General features: G+C 45.5%; 1 protein-coding gene across 1 annotated transcript; it reads left to right on the forward strand.

Moving 5' to 3' along the window:
• The first annotated feature begins 1,253 nt into the window (after positions 1-1,253).
• Positions 1,254-11,687, forward strand: gapdhs (glyceraldehyde-3-phosphate dehydrogenase, spermatogenic). Its single transcript, XM_080500411.1, has 11 exons — positions 1,254-1,285; positions 7,777-7,839; positions 8,646-8,742; positions 9,311-9,417; positions 9,639-9,729; positions 9,837-9,955; positions 10,054-10,135; positions 10,225-10,376; positions 10,471-10,633; positions 11,002-11,099; positions 11,212-11,687. Exons 2-11 carry the CDS (start codon positions 7,811-7,813, stop codon positions 11,279-11,281), a joined length of 1,008 nt encoding a protein of 335 aa, XP_080356537.1. The 5' UTR covers positions 1,254-1,285; positions 7,777-7,810; the 3' UTR covers positions 11,282-11,687.
• The last annotated feature ends 7,172 nt before the right edge of the window (positions 11,688-18,859 follow it).

Consider the following 18,859-nt stretch of genomic DNA (forward strand, 5'->3'; position numbering starts at 1 on the left):
GAGTAAAAAAAAAAATCATGAAGATTACAATCCTGCTACTCTGGAAAGTTTTCATTCACCTCATACAATTAATTTGAGATTCACATCATGGGAAAAAAATGGATAAATAAGATTCTACTTATGCACTATGATCATGAAACGTCTTTTTTTTTTATGTTATTCATTCATTCATGTTTTGGGTATGCTTCATTGAAATTGTTCTAGATAGATTGATAGATAGATAGATAGATAGATAGATAGATAGATAGATAGATAGATAGATAGATAGATAGATAGATAGATCGTCAGAAAGAAAGAAAGAAAGAAAGAAAGAAAGAAAGAAAGAAAGAAAGAAAGAAAGAAAGAAAGAAAGAAAGAAAGAAAGAAAGAAAGAAAGAAAGAAAGAAAGGGATGAGCTGGTGCAGACATCAGCTCTGGGGGATTTGAACCAGCAGGGTTAATGAGCAGTGCAGTGTGTTGGCTCCTGCAGTTGTTCCTCTTTGCGCTGCACTGCAGGGTTTCCCCACGTTCCAGCGCGCGACGCGCCAGGCCTCACGTAGGCTCGTCCTCGGTCTGACACGTGCTCCAACATGAGGAGGAGAGAATGATGGTGCGACACGCTCGAACGTACAAGAAACTCAACGCTGCCACGAATGACTATACGATGACTATTATTTATTTCATGAGCCCGGTGCTGCGGCAGTCTCCAGTCTCCATGGGAACGCCACATGTCAGAGTCATGACTTCTTACGTAACACTGCTGCATCCATCCATATGCATCTATACGCAGCTTGACCCTCCCCCCCAACCCCCCCACGTCCGTGCTGCAGTCGTTTACAGGTCGATGCCCAGCAGCCATAAAACATGGGCCGTGCTGTACCAATGCCAGATCATGAGAAAGTGTCGATTTAAACTACGAATCTCACGATGACATGCACGTGCTTCTTCAGTGCTTCGTCATCACGTCGCATCCTGTCTACTCGTAGATTTTATTTATTTTTTTATTTTTTTATTGTCTATTTTCTTGTTTTCCTGTTTTATTCACCAGCCTTGATGTCTGTGCCGTCAGCACGTCGAGTAAAAAAGACGTAAACCAGGCCGGTGTCTCATCGCCCTGGTTGCCATGGCAGCCGCTGCGCGGCCGTGACTTCTCCCTCGTTCAGAATGGACCCTCTCGGCGGAGGATGACGTGACGTCACATCACCAGGGCGACCAGCCCCGCCCCCCAGAGGCACGTGGCCAGTATAAAGGCAGAAGGCGGCTCTACGAGCTGCGCACACAGACTGAAGAAGCATCAGCCGCTAAGGTAAGCTGCTGCACCACTCCGAGTATTACAGCCACAGACCCTCGTAACTTATAAATTACAACAACATTACAAGGACAAGACGTTTGAATACACTCACGACTTCACAGTTTCAACATTTAACCCGTCTGCCTAGTATACCGTGCAAGTTTATTCTCACGGGGAGCCGTTTAAAATGGCGCACAGAACAAGGGGGTGCTAATATGTGTTTTATTTGTAAAGCAGCTCCTTTGCTTTACACGTTGTTACTGGTGGAGGTGGAGCGGGGGGGGAGGAGGATGGGAGGGGATGCGGCCGTGGCCTGGCTGTCAGGAAGGAGGCTGGCTCTAATTCCTTCCGCACGAATCACTTCGTTACATCATTTTTAAAAAATTTTTTTTTTAGCTTGAACCAGAACCTACACTCGCCTTTCTTTCATCAGTGACAGACATACCCCATCGTGAAATTAATCGCGTCGCAATAATCGTCCTTTTATTTATTTACGCTCCATTCATTCGCGATAACGTGACATCTCGCTGCTGCATCTGCGGAAGTGGCTCCGCGTTACGTAACTCATTACGGCAGAGCAGTGCGCAAAATGCGCGTCAATGATGAGACGAAGGGAGAGGGGAAAAAAAAAAAAAAAAAGGTTTCCAAGAAGGGGGAAACTCCAACATTTGTCATGTTCCTGGTGGTTTTTCTGCACCTCCGCCATTAAACGTAATGAATGAGGGGAAGCTACGTGCCTCCAACCATCCGCCTCATGAAGTCTGCGGACGCTGCAGGACGCGCAGGCCGCGATGATGCTGGAGGAGGGAGGGAGGGAGAGGGGGGTTAATACCTTTAACTTCATTTATTTAAACATTGTAAGTGTCTCTCTCTGGTACCTGAAGGACAGAGAGGCTGCGGAATGTCGCAGGATGATGTCGCAGTTCGCCTCCACTCGACAGACCTGTTGATGCGGTTTTTTCTCAGGCCTGCGCCTTTTACGCGACGCGCCTCCCGTTAATACCGGATTTATCGAACCGCGAAACGGCTGAGTAGCGGAGCAACTCGACTCGATCCATGGAAAATCATTAATGCAAATGCCGAGAATAACGCAAACCGCTCCAATAACTACACGGTATTGCGTCATTATCATATTCGTGCTTTCCATTTATAGATCGTAACTGTCGTGTCGCAGAAACCGGACGTTTTGTAGAGGAAAGGCGTGATTTCACCATTGATCTTGTGCAGGTGTGGCGTTGGAAGCCAGGCCCAGTGGATGAAGGTCATCCTGGAGCTAGTGAAGGTCACAGCAGGCCCAGACCTGCCGTGACGATGCTGACCAGAGCTTAATCTGTAAACGTGTACACATCAACCCAGGCTCACTCCTTCACCATGTATTCCCCGAACAAACCGACACGCCCCATTACTCTGACCACAGATCCTTGAACGTATGAAATGGCACCGTTACTGCATCTTCAGAGGCCGGATTATGGCAATCATTTGCGACACTTGATATTTATGATGGCCGTCCAGAAGTTGTTTTTAGTCAAAGTATTATTCTGTAACTGCCACACCATTATATTGATATGTAATCATTTGGCAACAGCGTGAGCTGTTGTATAGTATAGTATTGTATTTATTCCATGGAACACAGTTGCAGACCTGTGAATATTTGATTTCCGTTGCGTCTGCGTCCAGCAGTGCCGTCGATCAATGTGCCGGCCACACGTCTGACATGCTTTCATCAGCAGCAGTGTCCCTGACATGCTGAGCCTGGAGCTTTCAGCCAATGAGATTATCTAAAGCCAACCAGTAGTGCACAGGACGCGTCGGCTAGCCCGGCGAGGACTGAAATTCAGGGCGATGCGGACAAAACACACAAACTACTTGTGATGTATACAAGAGGTCATGGCATTGGTTGTAGGTGTGCTCAATATCCTGCTGGCTTTTGGCATTTTGGGAGAGGACACTGAGGGTCACTGGACAGATGGACCCGGTGCGTCCTCCCGTCGGTGGACGGTCACTTCTATAAAGTGGTTTTTGACCAGTGACCACAGTCCGTTCTCGTCTTTCCCCGGGGAAAGGAGCACTTTTGCTTCATTATTCTCTGGAATTACATTTTGTAATCCAGGCATTTTGCCTTTAGTTGTGTGAGAAAGAGGAACTTGAGTGTGACTCAGCAGTCTGGAGCCACCAACTGAAGGAAATGAGACCCCGACGAAGGGAAGGAAGGTCAACAGCCACGATCTGAAAGAGCATTACTCACAAAACGGATTTGTATACATATTTGCTTGTGTTTTTATGAATCATAACTTTGGTAAAGTGCAGGAGCTCATGAGGCCCGTCCCCGGTTATATGAGGGATAAATCATCTGCATGCTAATAGACACACACGACTTGTATAGAACCTTTCTCCTATTGACTGCTCTGCAGTTTGATACAGCACAACTTTTAATTATTCATGATGGTTGGTGTGTGTTTCCCAGAGGTTATGTGGTTCAATGAGTTCCTGTTGGCTCTCAATAGGAGGCCTGTTCAAACCCAGCCACTGGAGTTATTGCATGTCTGACAGAAACTTCTGATCTCTTATCAATCAATCTGTCTGTCTGTCTGTTGGAGGTCATTGGTGCAGAGTAGGAGATATACTCCAGGCTGGGGGTGTGTGTGTGTGTGACTGCTGATGTGATGCTGTTGGACGTTTAACTGACCAGTTTATTGCCTCAAGGTGACATTGTATGATGACAGTATGAAAAGAGGGCGTCTGTGCTGCAGGAGGAACGTTTCTAAAGCGGCACGTAAATTTGTGCGAGTTTGAATTTATGCGATTCATGAGGCGGCGGCGGCCACGCACGAAAGACATTACTTGATTGGATAGTCTGTCTGGCTTTTGGCCAATCGGCCCACCGCAGCGGAAAAACACTGGCAAGAAGAAGGCGTGGCCGAGGAATAAGAACGCTCCCGGGAGGTCTGAGTAGGCTGGGGACGCAGAAAGAAGGGCAGACGAGAGAGGAAAGGAGTCATTGAGTTCATTCACACTAACACGCGGCAAACTGAAGCCTCAGCGTAGTTTTATAATACCCAATCCTGCATGGAGACGCTTTTACAGGATGTGAACTCTCCTCAGTGTCACACTGCAGATATCATCTGTGCTCCTCGCGTCTCTCATCCATATAAGGAGTTTTCCTGAGTTAATGGAGTCTACACACTCGCTAAACAAGTGAGGCTGTTGAGATTCACTTTCTAAAAGGAGGGTTTCAGGACAGATTTTATAGTCTATGCTGTACGTCTACAGAGATGACGTTCGATGTAAATCCTCTTCTCGTCTCCTGCAGTTCCACTCGCAGCTCCGGGATTGTCCCAAGTTTTTACAAAGCCATCGTCTTTGTCCCCTTCTGGTCCAGCAGTTATTGGTAATCCGTCCCACAGTCGACTCGCATGGCGACCCCATTGTGCACCCCCCCACTGTGCACCCACACTGATTAAACTGGGTCATAAGGGGGTGTGTGTGAGTGTGTATGTTTAGAGCGAGACAAAGGGTGGCTGCACATGACAGAGGAGGCTGAATGTGGAATTTGACTGATTAGTTTTGCCATGGGGGGGGGGTGACACTCTTGGTTCCAGTCTGGTTGCACAGTTTTATGATGATGCCTCCTCCCGCCACATGTTTCCTGATGCAGATCACACATGTTTTGTTAGTCCTGCAGTTGCTTTTTGAGTTGGCCTCTTGTTGCACACACTCGGTGTAATAAACCTGTGAAACATGTTGAGGGTTCACTCTCTTCATCGAGTTCTCCTGTTGGCCTCTTCTCTAATTGTTGTCAGCAGATTGCAGGCTACTGCACAATGCAGCCTCTGTGAGCCGCGACACGACGGAGTGCTGTCATGAAGCGTGCACTGAATAAAAGATCGGACCTGAGAACGAGGCCGGAGGTTCTGCTCTCAGAGGAGCAACGTATATTTCCAGTATGGTTGAGTTCCTTTATGCTGGAAGAAATTGCACAAATAGAAATGTAATCCCAAATGTAGGTGTTTTATGTACATATTTAACATGAACTGCACGAGAATAGGTAATTAAGTTAACCTTCCTAAATGATAAACTGATCACATCTGACCTTTAAGTTCCTGTAAATATCAGAAAGTTAGTTGGAAGTTATTTGACTTCATAAAACAAAATGGTTGCAACCATTTGTTGGTTGCAATAGTTTCATAAAGGTTTTCTGGTTCCTTCAGTCCGCCGTGGCACCAGAGGGGAAACGTTTCGAGCCGATTTCACCTGATTTTGGAAATGAGCGGTTTACTTTTTTTCCATTTGTCATTTTATAGACGACTGGTTGTAGCTTTAGGCCTCAGGCTTGTATCTGTGGTCGTCTTCAAACAAGAATTACAGGAGATGAAAGGATCAAATAACTGGACTGGAACCAACAGCATGAAAATGTTTTTAAGTTTCTTCTGCAGCAAAGCCTTTTATTTGAATTACTGCAACGTTGATCTCTTACTTACTCATAAGCCTCCATTGAGATCAGTTTGGTTAAAGAAGCTTCACAGCTTTTTTTCCACATCTACATGACTAAATAAACCTTCTGCACATGTAGATGGGCAACTTGGTACTTTATACTTCAGTCGCCTTAATAATCCAACTTGTGGTTTCATTGCAAACACAACCGGCAACCGCCGGTGGCTCCATTTCTCAACACAAAACGGTAGTGAGCAGTTGCAGAACTGGAGGGGTGTGTCCGGAGCACATAAACAATGTGCTGCTCTTCAGTACTTGTCTCGTCGTGTTTTTGAACAACGTGTACGAAAGTTGTGATTTGTCTCTTACGTGCCGTTACTTAATCGAGCCTCGGGTTTCCTTCTTCTTCACAATAACCTCCCCCCTGTTATAAGAACTCACTTGTCAGCAGCCATTTTGTTGTGGGAACCCTGGGTAACGGCTCTGCGTGCAGAAAACCGAGCGAGCGAGCCAAAGGAGGCCGATAAACCGTGAAACAGATTAGATGTGGAAGCCAGGTTGAAAACCAGGAAGGGCAGATGGCCAGTGCAGGTCTTATGAATACACAATAGATGACCGGGAAATGTGAGAACTGCTTGGACACACACACACACACACACACACACACCTCCCCGTCTCCTCCTTTAGTGACCTTGTATTATAGATGCTGGCAGCAGAGCACAAAATGGCTGCTTTACCTTGCTAGAGAAGCACTTGGGAGGCAACTTAAGTGCTCCAAATATTAATGGGGCACAAGTTGTGGATCGTCCATCAGTGCCGCTCACTGCAGAGCCGTCGTGTCGTAATGACTCATCGGGTTTACCTGAAGCCGTTTCAGAGAGCACGGGGTAAAGAAACCGAGATGATTTATCCTAATCTGGTGCCCCCTTTAGTCTATTTAAAGTGCACCCACAATGCACTTCACCAGACTGTCCTACATGCTTCCTACTGTGAGAGAGGGAGAGAGAGACACACACACACACCAGATTAGGAGATTACAGTAGTCTAAAATGACAACGAGCCAGTCCCAAGGACACTCTGAGTTCCTTCCTCTACCAGCCCCGGCTCAATCCCTCCATCCAGGAGTGGAGGAGTGGAGGAGGGCTGACTGTAGCGGCGACTACGTGCATGAGCAGAGGCACTAGCAGGTCACATAGTTGGGTCACAGCCAGGCTTCCTCTCTGCACAGCGAGCAGACAAGTTTGTGTTTGTATTCTCTGACCCTCCCCATTGTTTTCCCAACATGTCCCTGCATGAAGGTGCTCCTCCTCCTCCTCCTCCTCCTCCTCCTGACTGAAAAACCTGCTGATACTTTTCCCCGTCCTCACCCCAAACAGCAACAACCTTCTCAGTTTGTTATGCAACACCAGAACACCGCCTTAGGGTGGTTTTCTCCTACTAGAGGTCCTGTGATGTGATCTATCACTCCGCGCTCTTTTTTTTAATTTTTTTTTTACTGAAACGTCACGACTACAAATCACTCTGATGTTTTCATGTTAACGCTGCACGCTCTTGGGGCGTGTTCACATTCCCCTGTTTGGCCCGGACGGCACTTCTCTGCAGGGAGGAACGGTTTGGTTTGGGCGAGGAGAACACGCCACCAGCTCTCAACCTGTGCAAACAGATCTCTGGTCCTCTTGAAAACCTCGAACTCACTCCCTTTACAAACCATCTTTCTAGTGGACGGGGAAGAGGACATGATGCAATGCACTCTGGGTAGTAAACAAACAATGCTCACCATGCTAATTAGAGGAATTGGATGCAGAAAGAAAAAGTTTGAAAATGTGTCGTGGCCAGATGTGAAGTAGTGAGGAAAGACTCATTGTTATCTGGTCTGAAGACTATATATATATATATATATATATATATATATAGGTCAGAGGAAGTGGATTAAATCGGCCTCAAACTGCAGTTTGTCTGCTTGTAACCACATCCTCTACATTGTTTTCCGTGGATGTGAGTCTTTTAATTGAAGGGCTTCCACGTAGTGATGAAGCTCATTCTGATTACTTTTTGTTTTTTTTAATGTGTCACAGGTAACTCCACACTCCCGTAACAACAGCAGCAGCCATGTCGGACCTCACAGTTGGAATCAATGGGTGAGTTCATGACGCCACACTGAACTACAGGATGTTTAGTCTTTGTAGATTAAGGAGCAAATGCAGCTCAATGAGGGAATAAGAGCCTGTAAATACCAACAGTTCTAATGGATAAAAAATAAAAATAAATGCTAGCACATCCTGAAAATGTTGTTGAATGACGCCACTTCTGCAGTTTTCATAAACTCTCCCTCGTGGACCTGTGAGCTTTGCCACCATGTTTTGGAATAGTTTTGTTCCACCAAGTGGACGAATTGGAGACAAAAGGCAGTTCATATGTGATTCCTGTTAATATATATCTATATCTATATATCATGTAGTGCCACTTGTTTCCTCTTAAAACCTGCAAAGACCTCCATGATGTTGAAACGGGTTCATTCAACCCTCCATCTTCCAAGTTTGCCATGATTACATTTCCTTGTGAAATGATATTTTTCCATAAAAGTAAATTGTTAGAGGACTCCGGATGTCTTTGTTTTGTTGGCTCAATGCAAACCTCCTCCTAGACCGGCCGGCTTTTTAAAAGATGTGCTAGAAGAGATCTTCTCAGATATACCTCAGGATTTAAATTCAGCCCCCGATTAATGATCGACGAGTCTTGAAAACAGTTTTTCCATCACTTGTATGGAAGCGTTTCCTCCAGGTGCTTTTAAGAACTGCATCCGTTTTACAGTTTCACACAGGCGACTTGTGACTAGGGCCTTCTCTTGGTCCAAATGGGAATAATTCCTGATCCCCGGGGGAGTTTGACTTCCTGACAAAGTTTTCCCAAAGCATCTATATTTAATGTGTGTGTCTCTCTGCAGATTTGGCCGTATTGGCCGCCTGGTCCTGAGGGCCTGCCTTCAGAAGGGCATCAACGTCGTGGCCGTCAACGACCCCTTCATTGACGTGAAGTACATGGTGAGACTTTAGTGGCTTATTAAACTTCTTGAATAAAGAGCCGAACCCTGGTTTAATGCAGCCGTTCTGTTTGTGAAACCTGGAGCTCCATCAGCCAAATATTTGACTGGACTTCCAGCAGTCAATTCCTGCTAATGGATATAAAAATATACTTGAATGATAAAATTAACTTTGCAGATGTATTCTTTTTGAGGTGTGTTTATTATAAAGCCTTTAAATAATTGCATCTGACGGCATTCCACACTCTCCTGGAGGAGCGAATATCACAAAATGACCGAACTCAAAATGTATATAAAGAGTTTTCCCTGTACTTTGAGAGGTTTTTGTTTTTTCTGCCATCGATGGCGTCTGAGCAGCACGTTCAGCAGAAGTTGCGTTGAGAGCATCATCTATACATTTAAGGACATTTCTTGATGTAGGTTATCCACGTCTTAAACCCCTCTTTCGTGACGTTTCACGTGAAAACGCATCGTTTTTTGCGTTTTCGTTTCAGAAAAGTTTTAACATTTTCATGTCGACGTTTTCCAGCCCCACTAAAAAAAAAAACTCTCCATCACTGTGCTTCCAGGTCTATATGTTCAAATACGACTCCACTCATGGCCGTTACCATGGCGAAGTCAGCCATTCGGACAACAAGCTCATCGTCGACGGCAACGAGATCGCCGTCTTCCAGTCGTAAGTGGCGCAGATGTTCCTCGCTCTCTGTCATTGAGCTGCACGCAGGCTGGTCGATGGGCAAACGATGGATAAATGATGGATAAACTGCATTATATGGTTTTCAATATATTATTTATATTTTATTATTATATTATTTCTCCCTTTGCGGGACTTTGCTCTCGGTGGTTTTTTTCTCACGTTCAGGATCCCGCTCATTTCTGTTTTCTATCGCCTCACAGCAAAAATCCAGCTGAAATCCCCTGGGGTTCCGCCGGAGCCAAATACATCGTCGAGTCCACTGGAGTGTTCCTGAGTTTGGAGAAGGCCAACGTATGTGTGTACACACACACACACACACACACACACACACACACACACACACACAGAGACGCAAGCAGATTCGCCTCTAAACTGAGTTTCGTCTCCTCCAATGGCAGGGTCACATTCAGGGCGGTGCGTCGCGTGTGGTGGTGTCCGCCCCCTCCCCCGACGCCCCCATGTTCGTGATGGGAGTCAACGAGGACAAATACGACCCCAGCACAATGACCATCGTCAGGTAACCTTCATACGTGCGGTTAAAACCACGCAAAGTATCAAATGACCCTAAATGTAAAAAAACTAACAAAAAAACAAACGTCTACTTTGTGTTTCCAGCAATGCCTCCTGTACCACCAACTGCCTGGCTCCTCTGGCCAAAGTCATCCACGACAACTTTGGGATTGAGGAGGCTCTCATGGTAAGACGTCGACGCCGAGGGTCGGCCGGCCTCACCGTGGCGCCGTACCGTTGGAAGCCCCAGCGCTGACCCCGAGTTTCTCCTCCCAGACTACAGTTCACGCCTACACAGCCACCCAGAAGACGGTGGACGGGCCCAGCGCCAAGGCCTGGCGCGACGGCCGCACCGCCGCCCAGAACATCATCCCCGCCTCCACCGGCGCCGCCAAGGCCGTGGGCAAGGTCATCCCCGAGCTCAACGGGTAAACTCGCCCCGGCGTTCGCCTGTGAACCGGTTTTTAATAGAACTGCGGAGGGGGAGGGTGTTGACGGTCTCACCTGTGCGCGTCCCTCCAGGAAGCTGACCGGCATGGCCTTCAGGGTGCCCGTGGCCGACGTGTCCGTGGTCGACCTGACGTGCCGCCTGTCCAAGCCTGCGTCTTACGCCGACATCAAGATGGTGGTCAAGAAGGCCGCCAATGGGCCCATGAAGGGAGTCCTGGGTTACACCGAGGACCAGGTATTGAACCGGCGCTTGGATGAGCCGCTTGGATTTCGCTGATGTGATTTGGGTTTATGACGTCTACACACACACACACACACACACCTCCAGATCTCCCCTGAAGCACGTACTCGCTGCGTTTACACAGTTGATTGTTTACCGGCTTTGTTTTCCTGACGAGCCAATCAGATGAGGCAAATACTTCTCGCTGATCAATTAAACCAGAGTTCTGAGACGACGAGCAAATACTCTGAACAGATCCCCCCCCCCCCCCCCCTCGAGGGTCGTCTTAAATGCCTGTTTCTAAACAACGGAGCGTTTAGTCTCTCCGCCGCCGCCGTCGCCTGTGCGTTTCCTGACTGGAGGTGTGTTTTGGTGTTGTGCAGGTGGTGTCCTCCGACTTCATCGGCGACACCCACTCCTCCATCTTCGACGCCGGCGCCGGCATCTCCCTCAACGACAACTTTGTCAAACTCATTTCCTGGTGAGTTTTCTCGGGTCCCCGCAGATTAAAAAAAAAAAAAAAACTGCAGAGTCGTGACTTTAAAGTGGCTGAAAAAAAAAAACCCAACGACGTGTCCTTGTTCCCTCTGCAGGTATGACAACGAGTACGGCTACAGCAACCGCGTGGCCGACCTGCTGCTGTACATGCACTCCAAGGAGTAGGAGCTTCCCGTCCAGGAACGGCAGTCTGCAAAGGGACCACCCCCTCTTTTACACACATCCCCCCCCCCCCACTCATAGTCAAGTCATAGCATCACACGTGTTCGTAGACAGCAGCAGCCGTGTGTTGGCCCGTTCTGAGTTCTTTCCCTTTCTTTCCTTAACCGTCGAAGGCGAAGCGGCCGGTGAAAGTATTTGTGTCCGTGTGCCCCCACCCCCTCCTCTCCACCTCCCACTGCCACTTTAGATGTGTCGTTATGGCTCAGTACTATGGTAACTACTGTATCCATCTCCCTGTTGGTGTGTTTTAAAGGCTAAATCATCAGTGGAAGGAGGAAGCTGAGAGGCAGACCTACTGTAACTCTGCTTAAGAGCTTTGAGACAAAGAAATAAAACTTGAAAAACCTCACCTTGCCCGTTTCCGATGTTTATTGACGCGCACCGCCTAAAAGAAAACTGCAGTCTAGTGGTGTCGGGAGGACGGAGCTGATCCCAGGTGAACAATAAGAGACTCACTCCTGCAGGAACGTGCAAACTCCTCACTCAGGATCCAGCCTGCAGTCGTCGCACTGCAGCAACACGCAGACTCACGACTGATGGTCGGAATAATCGACTGCAGCAAACAAACTAGCTCACTGCATGGTATTTTTTTTCTGGACTGATGCAATCAACACATTAAAATAGGATAAATGAAGCAAAAGGCTGAAAGTCCGTAGTCAATTCTTTAGATACGAGTGGTTCCAACTTACAAATTTAAAGTTGCCAAACGGTAACCCTCAAACTACTTAGTTACTTAAGGTACAACTCGTTAAGATTTCTCCCGACCCTTTAGTGAACTGGGTGGCAGTGGTCGGTCACTATTCCTCTTTGTGAACAGGTTTTTTTTTTTTTTTTTTTTTTTTTTTACATGAGAATCTGCAGGTCAGTGGGTTTAACAGTCCAATGTTTTGTGACACGCTGCACCATCTTGTGGTGCAAAGCGGTATTACAAGAAGCTTTTTAAGAGTCGTAATGTACAGCATATGTTTACTTTCAATAGTGTATTGCACTAATTCTTAAAAATCCTCCTTTACATGTACACACACTAAGAACAGTACTATAAAAAAAAAAAAGATTGGAGTGAGGAATTCAAAGTTGTTTTATTTTATTTCAACAAAGAGAACCCAAATAGCATTTCCCTCCCACACATTTAAAAAAAAAAAATGCACGGTAAAATATACAGGCTAGAATATAGTTTAGGTGTAAAACATTGAGGTAGACATAACTGAATGGGAACAGAAGAGGTAAAGTTTTCTCTTTTTATCAGTCTCCGGCTTCTTTTCTCCTCGGTGGACTCTTTGTTTTCTGAAATACAATTTGAGAGACTTAAAGTCAGTCCCCTGCAGATGAGGGTTGTATAATTGCTGGCACTCAACGCCGATTATACAAGCTGCACTACAAAGAGCCTTAGAGGTGGATAAAATCCTTTTGGAAAACAAATTACCCCCAAACAAAAATTTAACCACAACTTCGATACTTAACTTTTAAATGCCATTTATTTAACTTTTTGGTGCCCAGGTGTACATTTTAGTATACCTAAGAATTATGTTTATGTTATATAATATGTAATGTTTCGGTCATTACCATTAAGAAGACTTTCATAACGTTTCTTTACAACAACAACCAGCCAGCAGAAGGAGCACGACCTCCTCCTTTGGGCAAAGAAGGAGCAGGAGGAGGTGCCAGAGCTGCAGAATGACCTCCAGCAGGCCACTTATGGGATGTTTCTGCTCAAAATGTCAGAAACACACTTCACCAGGGTGCCATGAGGGCCTACGTCCAGCAGGGGGAGCTGTTCTTACAGCCCAACACCGTGCAGGGCCATTGGCATTTTTCCACAGATCAGTAATATTGACAGAGGGTGGGTTATTTATATATGTATACTACATATATATATATATATATATATATATATATATATATATTTTTTTTTTTTTTTTTTTTTTTTTTTTTTTTATGTGTCGTTTATCTGGTTAATTAATAAACCACTAGTTCTTATTCTTTGCTGTCGTTCCCTGCAGTGCCACCTGCTGTTTGTTTTCACTCATTACATCTGCTCCAGCTCAACACAAACTACATAAGCAGCAGCTCTCCTAATGATCTAGTTCAACAGTGCAAAGCTTCTCATTCATCCTGTTTTGTTTTGTTTGAAAAACACATTTTATTGTTTTTATGCACAACATAAAATACAACACACAGACATAAAGCCCCCCCCCATCCACCAGACAGCAAGTTATACATTTAAACAAGAAGAAATATACTCCACTTAACCATATTAATATTAATAATAATAATACATAACAGTAATAAAAGTAATACAATAATTTTAACATAGGTAGACAGAGTAAGTAAAAAAAAACAAACAACAACCTGGATTATTATAACAAGATCTGACAGAATTCCTGTGAAACATCTTCAGCATGCAGTATTCAAATGCAGTGTTCATATTGCATCAATTGAAGGATTCCTGACCGAACAAGATTCGTAGAAACTTGCTTTGATTCGATGTATTTCTGAAGCTTAAGATTCTTAATATATTTCTTTTATTTTCTTGTAAAACTCTGAAGCGTCTCGTGTCGTGATGATATGGAAATAAACTTGAATTGAGGATTTGGGCCCAGAGGGACGTCTTTGCATGTGGCTGCAGGGAGGTGCACAGTTCAAGGCCTTGAGGCAGGGAGGGGCATAGTTCAAGGCCTTGAGACAGGGAGGTTGCACAGTTCAAGGCCTTGAGACAGGGAGGTGCACAGTTCAAGGCCTTGAGGCAACGGCTGAGACGCAGAGACTACTCATTTCTTCAGTCAATCAGTTTTTCACCTGTTACCCCCCCCCCCCCCCCCCCCCCCAAAAAAAAAACCCCCAAAAACAAACAAACAAAAAAAAACGCATTTTAAATAAAATTCAAATGGAGTCGTTTCCCTACAGCCAAAGCTGAGCGTGGAGACGCCGGCCGGCTCGGCGACTGAACACTTTTGAATGTGGAGGATTTGAATGGAGATTTGACACGCTCTCGCAGCTGTTAATGTGTGACACACGACTGCATTCACTTTGACTCTGTTTGTTTTTTTTGTTTTTTTTAGTGCAGGGAAAAAAGCAGATGAGCACTTTGAGCCTTGAAGATTTTTACAGCCTTGAATACATCAGCGTACGTTTTATTTTAATTCGGAGCTTGAGCCAAGCAACACTTTTATTGCTTCCTATTCCCGGGAGGTTCATAAGGAGTATTTGATGGCATTTTATTTTATTTGTGTGTTAGATCCTCCTTCCTCCTCTGTCCTCCCTCCCTTCCTCCATGAGCCTCCTGATGGACGTTCATCTTCTCCTCCTGCCTGGCAGATCCGTCCTCTGCGTCTCTTTTCCTCGACGGAAAACCTCATTATCTATATATTAAGGAAAATACACACACACACACAAAATAGATCGTCAACATCAACTAGGAACTTCACACTTTCTGTGTAACGTCCATTCTGATTGTTGGCTGCACATTTCTGCTTGATGTTACAACACTATCTCCTTTAGAATTGTAGTGTTTTGGCTTGTGTTTTAATGCCTCTTGCTTGTAATACACCCCCCATTTGCATCTCTTTGCATGAGTGCACCTCTTTAGAGTTCAATGTCTGAATGTTCGAGTCGTTATTGTTCATGTAGTTTCATTCATGTATCCAGTAACGTCTGTAAGTGATCCAAACCTATAGAAACTTGGACTATAAGAAACCTGGATCTGACGGAATTGTGAGTTTCGTCACGGCAGGTGTGGAGTCACGTCATTGGTCGGCTGTGAGGTGCCGAGGTGTGTCTCTGTCTCCGAGTCTCTGCTTGGACAGCGGAGACTCAGTGCAGCTCTGCAGCTCTGACTCCGGAGTGAAGCTATGGGAGGACAGAGCGTCACCGTGTTTCTCCTCGCCGCCGCGCTCTGCTCAGAGGCCACTTTGCTGTTCAACCCTCACCTCACTAGTAAAGCGACGTGGGCAGAGGCCAGGCAGCACTGCCAGGCGGCGTCTTCGGACTTGGCAACTTGGCACGTGCTGAGCGCGCTCAAGAGTTATGCTTTCATGAAGACGGACGTCTGGATTGGCCTGCGGAGGGACCAAGAGCAGGATTCAGTCTGGAAGTGGATCGATCAAGGGTGAGCGTTTTCGTTCGGAGCCTTGAACTGTGGATGATTTGATCATTTGTTGACGACACGGCTGTGTTTGTCTCAGGACGGACGGAGAAGACGTGTCCTCGGACGACAGCTGGGCCGTCGGGCAGTCGAGCCGTCTCTGCGCAGTAATCTCACGCGATTCCTACTGGTACAGTGGGAGGTGTTCGAGCCGGAGGCCGTTTTACTGCTGGAGACGCAAGGCAATCTACTATGATCCCAGGACTCTCACCTGGGACGGAGCCTCCGCCGCCTGTCGGAACGCCAGCGGCTACTTAGTCACTACCGAGTGGAGCGGTCAGAGCTTCCCGGTCGCAGGTTGGTTTGGACTCTACCGGGTCGGCGGCGACAAGTGGAGCTGGGAGCAGAACGTGTCCTCGAGCAACACAAACTGGGGGGGGGGGTCGGGGCGGCCCGCCGCCTTCGACTGCGGCAGCTTGGATCCCGCCACTGGACGGTTCCACAGTGAGGAGTGCGCGACCCGTAAGACGGGCCTCTGCTCTGGAGACAACCTGCTGCTGGTGAACCAGAGGAAGACGTGGGAGGAGGCCGTGAGACACTGCAGGGACATGCAGGGGGTGAAGTGCGGCGCCGGCGCCGGGGCGTGCGGGCGACGCTACGACCTCGTGAGCCTCTCGCGCTCGTACGGCTCCGACTACGCCAAAGCCAAGATCGTCCATGCCGCCACTGACGAGGTGTGGGGGTGGGTGAGGGTGGGGGGTGTGTGTACAGATGTGTGTGTATTTTGAGTATTTTGTGGTTGTTTTTTTTTTTTTTATTCAGATTATTGAAAAGTCATAGTTCAGTTTAGGCGATAACAAGACATTTTGGCTCCCTGACATTTTCAGGAAATTGTTAGAAGATTTTGCGTTATTTTTCTTTCATTTGCTTTAAACACTGATCTTCAACAGCGATCTATTCTGGGCTAAAAACAGCAAAATATAATAAAACAGCCAGAATTGCAAAAAAACAAAACAAATTAAATGAAATGATAAAATAACAAAGAGTAATTAAAGGATAATAATATTAAAAATTGAGGAAAGAGGAAAAAGTTAAATTTTGCTGGTATAGCTAAAACTGCTCACCATCGATAAATAGTTCAATAGCTAAAGTAGGACAACTCTAAAAATGGCTACAACAGCTAAGAATGTGATTAAAAAAAATGTATTGCCCCAATGACACTTTATGAATGCAACCGAAATTTTGGTTGGTGTCGCATTTTTTTTTTTTGCTTTATTTGCTTTTCCTTCGTTTCAGGTAATTCATGTGTTTTGCAGCTTCAGAAAAATGTCATTTTGTTAAAAAATGGTGACAACGGCTCTTTTTGCTCATGAAGCTTGCAGACCCCCTGGACTGTAAAGATATGAAGAAGAGCCGGATGAAGATTATGTCATCTCTGAAGCAGTGGAGGGTTAGGAATGAGACCAGCGTTCAGGATTATCCAGAAGTCTTTAATCATATACTTATAAATCAGCAGGATGATCGATATGAAACCGTCTGTTTAGACCAGGGGCGTCAAACTGATTTTAGTTGAGGGGCCACATCAACCTCATCTGACCTCTGGAGGCCGAACAAGTCAAACGTAACATATTAAACTGCAGATACGGACAAATGCAAAGTCTTTCCTTCTTTTCATTATTTTGCAAGAATTTGCCATTCTATTCTGAAATATACATATTAAAGGAAATCAGATATTATTATTATAGTTTCAAAAAAAACAACAACACACAAAAACCCCCTCAGTCACCTGTATCTGGATATCATATTTTTTATTCAGGATTAAAACAATTGGCCATCATCTGGAATTTTTTTTGAGTTTATGTATCTAAAGTATCACTTCACATAAATTGGACTCATTGTTTTATTGTGAAAGGCATTGCGTTATGTGACCTCCACAGATGCATTAATGTCGGGGGTCAAATTCTGACCAAGGGTGGTTTTGAATGTCATTTTTGCCAATCTAGTGTTTTTAGATCAGCCTCTGTCAGTTTTCATTTTTATACTTTTTTTAAAAAATGACATGGCGGCCGGATTAGATCCTCTGGCGGGCCGGTTCTGGCCCCCGGGCCGCATGTTTGACACCCCCGTCTTTAGAAAGACGTCTCTTCTCCTGCGTAGGTCTGGGTCGGCCTGCGCTTCCTGGAAGCAGGGTGGTTGTGGCTGGATGGAGCTGAGGTGGATGTGGAGGCTCAGAAGCTGCTGCCAGGCTGCCCGTCGCCGCGGCAACGCTGCGGGATGCTGTCCAGGGACAAGAAGAAGACGTGGGTCATCGGGGACTGCTCGGTGAGGAAGAGCTTCATCTGTGCCCTGATCGGTTAGAGAAGAAACGTTCATTGTGCAGATTGACCGTCCATCTTTACTCCTTCATCTCACCTGACACCAGGGTCAGGTGAGATGTTCATCACACTGCTGTTATACTGAACCACTTGGTTGTTTGAAGACATGATTCGTAAAGCTATTTATGCTGATTTCATATCATAAGTAAATTCTCATCCTTAACATGAGATCTCAACCTGTCAGCAACTTGTAATATGTTTGTAGTGTTTTGAATGAATGTCTTGTGGCTAATGTTGGACATTTAATTTAGTCAGTCGGCTTACGCTAACTTATAAACCCGCAAGTGAGTAAAAAAAAAAAAAAAACAGCCTATAAACATGGAAACGTTTCAGGAAGTATTGGAGCATTTGTTTCTGGATCGACTCACATAATCAAGTTACACATTCAAAGTAGGTTCTTGCGGAAAACTGATCCCATGGTGAACGCAATTCGAGAAATATTTGCATGTCCGGTCGTATTTCTGTCCCTTTCAGCATCTCCCAATTATTACTAATGGCTGTAAGCTTCATTGTTTTCTACAGACCTGGACACTCTATATGCCAAATGTTTGCTTGCAGATTTTTGTAATTACTTGTGCTTTATTTTTCTATGCTCTACTGTTATACTGTTGTTATTATTATTATTCTTTCGAGTGGTGGTTCTTGAATTAAAAGGTTGAATTCAATCAATAGAATCCTCTTGTGTTTGATTTGTGATGACAGAATTCACTAAGATCAAAAGTGTTAAAAATTAAGTGATTTCTTTTACAATTTATTTGCTGGTTTTATCTGGATTACAGCCTATTGCGGCCCACAGACCTTATGTTTGACACCAAATAGTGTTTTAATCCTAATTTTAAATAAACCTGTGTGTCGGTAAGTTTGTTCCACGGTTGAGGAGCGTAAGAAGAAAAAGCTGCGTCACCTTGTGTCTTCTGACTCTGGGCAGAATTAATAACCCTCTTCCTTTAACTTTGTATTAAACTCGATATATAAAAATACAGTTTAAGCAGGAAGGGTTACCTTGAGCTGGTGAATGGGAGCGGAACAAAACCTTTGTTCCCCCCCAGCGGCGTGTTGTTTCTC

The sequence above is a fragment of the Blennius ocellaris genome (genome assembly GCF_963422515.1).
Source record: "Blennius ocellaris genome assembly, chromosome: 8".
Classification (NCBI taxonomy): Eukaryota; Metazoa; Chordata; class Actinopteri; order Blenniiformes; family Blenniidae; genus Blennius; species Blennius ocellaris.

Coding starts and splice junctions, on each gene's coding strand:
- gapdhs (XM_080500411.1), top strand. CDS start 7,811: ATGTCGGACCTCACAGTTGGAATCAATGG. Junction 8,743..9,310: donor TCATTGACGTGAAGTACATG/GTGAGACTTTAG, acceptor CTGTGCTTCCAG/GTCTATATGTTCAAATACGA. Junction 10,634..11,001: donor TGGGTTACACCGAGGACCAG/GTATTGAACCGG, acceptor GGTGTTGTGCAG/GTGGTGTCCTCCGACTTCAT.